Source organism: Chamaea fasciata, unplaced genomic scaffold (assembly GCF_029207755.1).
Source record: "Chamaea fasciata isolate MVZ Bird 193981 ecotype frontalis unplaced genomic scaffold, bChaFas1.0.hap1 SCAF_6, whole genome shotgun sequence".
NCBI lineage: Eukaryota > Metazoa > Chordata > Aves > Passeriformes > Sylviidae > Chamaea > Chamaea fasciata.
In genome coordinates this window covers 14,013,390-14,019,973 of record NW_027094091.1, presented here as the reverse complement: position 1 = coordinate 14,019,973, position 6,584 = coordinate 14,013,390, and the positions used below count along the sequence as shown (strand labels likewise).

At 58.3% G+C, this 6,584-nt stretch overlaps 1 protein-coding gene across 1 annotated transcript; it reads left to right on the top strand.

Annotated features, from left to right (window-relative positions):
• Positions 1-1,750: 1,750 nt before the first annotated feature.
• NKX3-2 (NK3 homeobox 2) lies at positions 1,751-4,435 on the top strand. The gene is made up of 2 exons (XM_066185473.1): positions 1,751-2,384; positions 2,814-4,435. Exons 1-2 carry the CDS (start codon positions 1,988-1,990, stop codon positions 3,290-3,292), a joined length of 876 nt encoding a protein of 291 aa, XP_066041570.1. The 5' UTR covers positions 1,751-1,987; the 3' UTR covers positions 3,293-4,435.
• Positions 4,436-6,584: the final 2,149 nt, after the last annotated feature.

Genomic DNA, 6,584 nt, shown 5'->3' with positions numbered 1-6,584 from the left:
CCCTTCTCCGCCGTGCCCCGAGCTCCTTTCCGACCATCAACCCAAACCACGATTCTCACGACCCGCAACTCCAGCCTTTCCCCTTGAAAGAGCGGAGCCCTTCCTCTGTCCCCGCGCCTGAGGTCACTCATCTCTTCTGACATCCCAAATTTCATCTCTTGGCTGTTAAGGAGCCTTTAAAATACTCGTACAAGGCACCTTTCCTAGCCCCCTACGTATCTTCTCATAAGCGGATTTCTCACAGCTTCCCTACATGCTTCGTGTTTATCTGGAGCTCTTAAAAATTCCCCTTTGGATATTTTCTTAGTGTATCGTGACACTGAAGTCTATGGTGGCAAAGCGATGGCTTTCCTGGGGAAAAAAACTTAGGTAAAAGGTGAGTCCAGGCAAGGTTATTAAAATGGTCTGAGTTTGTTCAGAAAGATAAAGACAGTTCCCGCTTAGTCATGCAGAGGTGCTCTCCAGCTTCGTGCTGTGTATGAAAGAGGGATTATTTATTTTATTGATTTATTTTGGGGGTAAAATTTATGATTGAAAGCATTTATTTCGTGCAAGAATCGTTGATAATCAATTATTGTCGCTCCGTAGCCTACTGCGAACAGAAGTTCATGTCTGTGCGATCAAGTAGGGAGGTGTTGGCGGTGGCCATGCGCCTGTGGAGAAGCTCGGTGACACCCTGGGAATTTAGTTCATGGAGCAAAGCGTGTTTGCGGGTATCTTTTTAATATGCTTTATCTCCTTATGTTGCCGCGTTCTCCCAGCACCAAACACCCATGTTCGTGAAGCACAGGCGTTTCATTTCTCGTGTACCTGCGTGATACGCTTACTGGTATTTTTATTAGCTCCAAGAATGCCAATAATATTTGAAAAAGAGAGAAGCGTGGTGCTTGGGGGCATACTGTTGTTTTGGCAGCGAGTCGCACATATACAATTCACGTGTGTGTAATAGTTTCCAAAGTCTTCCTATGTAGGGCCGTTTTCTTTTAGGGAAAGCATCGTTTAGGGAAAAGAGTTCAATCTGCAAGAAATTGCTTTCCTAATACGGGATTTATAAGCCCCATGGACAGAAGACCGTACTTAATATAAACCCGACCATGTTTTTAAACAAACGCAATGGTGAAAAACGCATTTTTCAAAACCGGCCGAGGCCGATTTGCGTTTACCCCGACAGGCGCGGGCGGCCGGGGGCTTGGGCGCTCACCCCTCCGCACATACAGCCCCGCACCGGCACGGCGTCTCGGCCCCCGACAGACTCAAAAACTCAAAACAGGCGAGTTCCGATGCTCTTCCCCAGCGGCACGCAGCCATGCACGCCGGACTGCATCTCCGCGACTTTTCCCGTCGGGACCGGACCTTTCCCCGCCGCCGGGCTGCAGCGCTCTGCTGAGGCGCGGCGAGGGGGGAAACACCCGAAACACCTCTGAACTATTATCCCACACTCTCCAGGTGGAAGCCGCCGCTTTCTGCCACGGACAGGGACCGTCCCTCCCAGGGTCTCCTCGGCCGCGGGCGCCGGAGACGGCGCGGGCACTCCCGGGCCGCAAGGGGTTAAGAGGCGGCGCGCCCCGGCGCGCGCCCCGCGGAGCCGCATCGGCCCGCGGCGGGAGCCAATGGGCGGGCGGGCCGCGCGGGGGCTGCCCAATGGGGAGGCGCGGGGCCGGCGCTGTCAGGCGGCCGTGAGGGATGGCAGCGCCGCCGGCAGAAAAAGCGGAGGGCGGGCGGGGGCGGGACAGAGCGGGGCGGAGGCAGCGCCCGTGCCGCCAGGGACCCGCGGCGGCGCCCGGCGCAGCGCGGTGGCCCCGGTGGCCCCGGCCCTATGGGCGGGCGGGCCGGCTGTGGCGCAGAGAGGCTGCTCCCGCTGGCGCCCGCCCTCCCGGCGGCAGAACAGGGCCCGGCACCGGCGCGGCGGCGGCCGGCGATGCGGTCGCCCAGCTGAAGGCGCGGCGCGGTCCGCTGCTCGTCCGCGGGGCTTGCCCGTCGCCGGGCCATGTCCGTCCGCGCTGGCAACGCCCTGACGCCTTTTTCCATCCAAGCCATCCTCAACAAGAAGGAGGAGCGCGCCCGCCACGCGGCGGGGAGACCGCCGCCCCCGGGGGCGGCCGGCGGCTGGCGGCTGTGCGGCGCCGCCGAGGACCCGCCGCTCCCCGCGCCCGCCGCCCGTGCCCCGGCCCTGCGGACGCTGGCGGGCTGGGACTCGGACTCTGCGCTCAGCGAGGACCTCGAGGGCGAGCGGCGCTCCGAGGAGGAGGGCGCCGGTGGCAGCGCCCGCCCCGCAGAAGCCACGAGCGGGGGGCGGCCGGCGGAGGAGGAGACGCAGCCCCCGGAGGCGGCGGAGCGGGACACCGCCGGCCTCAGCGACAGCGAGATGTCGGCCGCCGTCTCAGGTAGGGGCGGCCCCGATGGCGGCTCCTCCGCACCCGCGCGAGTAGGGCGGGAGGGCCCCGGCGGGCTGGGAACGGGAGATGAACGTGGCTTTCCGCCGGCTCCCCGGGGTTGTGCCGAGGGGGAGAAAAAACCCGAAACGCGTCCCGCGGGGCGAAGGAGGGCGGATCGGGGAGGGCCTTTGGCCAGGCTGAGCCCACAGGGCGCCCGGCGCTTAAAGGAGAGCGGGAAGCCGCGGCTGCCGGCCGCGGCTGTCCCGGCGACGGGACGGGCAGCGGCTGCTCGGGCTCTCCGCTCGTCCCGTCGCGGTGGACTGCCCGCAGGGAGCGCGCCTGGCCGCCTGTGCGCGGGTGCGGGCCCCGCGAGGAGCGGGGATGCCGCTGTCCCTGTGCCTGCCTGCCCTGACCGCCGTGCTCTCCCCCTGCCCGCAGATCGCAGCCCTCCGGAGGAAGAGGATGGAGCGGGCAAGTGCGGGAATCTGCTGCCGGGGGAGGAGGAGGCGGCGGCGGCTCCGAAACCGCGGAAGAAGCGCTCTCGCGCAGCCTTTTCCCACGCGCAGGTCTTCGAGCTGGAGCGGCGCTTCAACCACCAGCGGTACTTGTCGGGGCCCGAGCGGGCCGACCTGGCCGCCTCGCTGAAGCTCACCGAGACGCAGGTGAAGATCTGGTTCCAGAACCGGCGCTATAAGACCAAGCGGCGGCAGATGGCCGCCGACCTCCTAGCCGCCGCCCCCGCCGCCAAGAAAGTGGCCGTCAAGGTGCTGGTGCGCGACGACCAGAGACAGTACCACCCTGGCGAGGTGCTGCGGCCGCCCTCACTGCTCTCCCTCCAGCCATCCTACTACTACCCCTACTACTGCCTTCCCGGGTGGGCTCTGTCCACCTGCGCTGCAGCCGCCGGCACCCAGTGATAGGCACACATACATACCCCCCCGGCCCCGGCACCCCCACCATACGCACTGGCAGCCAGGAAACCCATCTTCCCCCTGCCCCCCCCATCCATCAATCCATCCGTTCAGCTTCTCAAGTCCAGAGCCCCAGCTGCAGCTCTCAGTGCCTCGGACAGTATTTATTATTATTTTATTGTTATTTTTATTAATAATATTTTTGGATGGTTCCTCACCCTCTCCTCTTTCAATGTAGGACTTCTTGGCCACCCCACCCTGACCCTCACCCCGTCCCCATCCCGCCAGCCGAGGACTCTCTCGATTCGGCACAACTTGTTCATGGTATCCATGTTGTCAGTGTATTTGGTGTAGACTTTTTGTTGGTTTGTTTGTTTTGTTTTGCTTCGGATCGGTAGAGACTCGATCTTGTGTGGAGAAAAAGAGAGAAAACAAAGGACAGGAAAAAAAAGTACAACCGGCAAAACGAAATGCAGCTCAAAAGCGGAGATCAAGGACTCTCTCAGTGGATTGTAAGGAAGATTATTTTTGTCATCTGAGTCCTTGGTCTTCTGACTTGTTGCAAACTGAGTGTGCCTTGTATGGTGCTGAATGTATGGAAGCCTCTTTCAGGTCCCCCTGCTCTTGTTGCCCATGTTCTTCCTGTACTCCATGATCCCTGGCAAAGGATAAATATGTCACAAAAGGGTGAGACTTATATCGAAACTCCTGTCTTCTTGTTTTCCTTTTTTCCTGAGATCTTTCCGTGTTCGGGAAGGGAGGAGTTATGGATTTTTCGCACTTTCCAGATGTATTAAAGTTGTTGTTATTTTTATATTCAATGTGAATATTTCTAGTCAGGCTTTTTAAGAAATCAATATAACAGGAAACTTTAATACCATCAGTGCCTTTTACAATTCTTCTGCAGAGCTCTTCTCCAGGGGTGGGGATTTCTTATCTGCTCAGCAATGTAATTACAGTCTCTTTCTTCCAAGATAACTCATTGCTTTTTTTCCCCCTTCTTTTTTTCCCCCCCTCCATTTCTCTTTTAATGGCACTGTGCACTCAACTAGATTATTTACTTCAAATGAATTGTGAATGTTTGTAAGCTACCCGCTGTACTTGTTTTGTTGTTATTTTTTTAATTTATAAACTTTAGTTTAACACTTACCTCTGCTGCTTGTGTCGTTCCTGAGAGTGGACGCGGATTTCCCCAGTGATATTTTTTCCCCGCAGCAGACCTCAGGCCGTAGCTCAGACCACATCTCTCCTTTTCCCTCTTGCACGGTGAGGAGGATGGTGGGGCCTGGCGGAGATTTGAGCCGCCTTGCCCGGCTGCACGGATGAGCGCTGCTGCCTGTTCCCTCCATGGGAGACAGAAGGGATCCAGGATCTCTGGCCGGGCGCATTAATCACTTCTTTGGTAACTCCAGTCCCAGATGGAGCTATCCCTCCTCTGCCGGAGAGCCGGGATCACTGGCTGAATTTACGGGTGCCGGTAGCGGTGTGAACGCAATGCAGTCGGAGGAGCCACAGGGATCTGGAACTGCTTTTCCCGGCCGATGGCGGCCTCATCGTGCAGCCTGCGGCTCCTCTACCGCGGGCCGTGCCCGTTTAAAACCTTGGCGGATCCTGGGGAAAGTGCTTGGGTCGGTGGATTGTTTTCTCTCTGCTGGAGCCTGACAGAGAGACCGGGGGCGCGGGCTCAGGATTGGGCTGCAAGAGGGGGCTTCGGCGCTCTCGACGAAACTGCTCAGGCTGTCTGTATCCCGACACAGCCGCGACAGCCGCTTGGGGCAGCCTCCCGCCTTGGACTGAATCTCCTGCAAGCCTCTGCTGCGAGCCCGGGCCCTCGGCGCGGTGCTGGCGGCTCTTCCCCGCCGTCGGCTGGTGTCCTCGGGCGTCTCCGCCGAGGCCAGCGCTGCCCGAAGAGGGCAGGCTGACTCAGGGTGGGCAGCTTCACCCGAGGGGCCGGGGCCGGGCAGCGGCGCTCGGAGGGACCAGACCCGGTGGCGGCTGCATTTGTTTCTCTGTGCCGATGGAGCCCTGCCCGGACCGCGCTCACAGGCGGCCGGTTGCCTGGGCGCCGCTGATTCTTCATCGCCGCCGGCTTCTTTCCCGCTGGTTCGTACAGGCTTTCGCTTCGGCTCCCGGGCACGGAGTGGCTGAGAGGAAGCCCCTGCTGCCCCATCGCTTCCCCAGCGCTATGCTTGCAAGCCGCCCCAAGATGCAGCCGGGCTGTTCCCCCGTCAGCACCTCGCTCCGGCCCTCCCTTGCTGTCATTTCGCTTTCCCCAGGCTCGGGCACCTCTCAGGATGGATGCCCCCGGGCTGGCACCTCCAGCAGCACTCGGCCGCAGTGACTGCTCGCGGGCTGCCCCAGCCCCAGCATGGGCTGGGGACGAGCGCTCTGTACCCAAAGCCGACAGCCGTCGTGACACCGGGGGAAATGCTTTGGGTTTGGTTCTGCTCTGCCGGGCGTGTCGGCGGTCCTGCTGCCGAAAAGAGTGCTCCAGTTGTTGCAGTCCCTTGGCAGATACGGGAGGACTGACATTTATTTGGCCCGATCCTGAAGCTCTTGTGTCTTTTTTTTTTTTTTTTTTTTTTTTTTTTTTTTTTTTTTTTTTGGTAACTATTTCCTTCCGACATTCCTAACACTTTCCTTCCTGGAAAAATGAAATTTTTGGACGGCAAAATCTAGACCCCGTGCACTTAGGGAGGTAGAGAGGTGCCACTGCTGCCCTGCAGTTTGCTTTTTCCTGGGGGACATTTCTGTGCCTTGCAGCCCCGTACAAGACAGCGAGCCGCTGACTCCCATCTCAGGTTCGATGGTACAGTTCACACCAGCGTAGGTTTTGTCCCCGGCGGGAGCGGCTTTCGGCAAAACCGGCTGTGGTTCCTATCGGGCCCCCTGTTCGAGGGAGCGGACTGTTTCTAAGCCTAGTATTTTTTCCCCTTAGGTCTCCATGTTGTATTGTTTTGATTCGTGCTTGCTAACATGTGTAGCGCTCTAGGGAACCTCCTGATACAAAGGGAAGCGACGGTTATTAGAGATTCCCTGGGTTGTAACGCTGGGTAAAAGACTCAATAAAGTGTCAAACTATTTTCCTATGAACCAGGTAAAACTAACGTGCATTTTACTCGAGATAGAAGTTGTTGGAAGAGCTGATCCGAGTAAAGTTGCCCAGAATTTTAGTATTGGTCTTCAGTATCGAACATTTATGCATCCAACAGTGTCTTCTTTTGACATTGACAAAATTCGATATTTGAGAAACGTCAGTATTTGATATTGGAAAAAATTAATCGATAATGTAATGGAA

What these genes read in the sequence shown, in the direction of transcription:
- NKX3-2 (XM_066185473.1), top strand. Translation starts at nt 1,988, where the DNA reads ATGTCCGTCCGCGCTGGCAACGCCCTGACGCCTTTTTCCATCCAAGCC. An exon ending in GATGTCGGCCGCCGTCTCAG is followed by an intron (nt 2,385 to 2,813) that starts GTAGGGGCGGCC and finishes CCCTGCCCGCAG; the next exon opens with ATCGCAGCCCTCCGGAGGAA.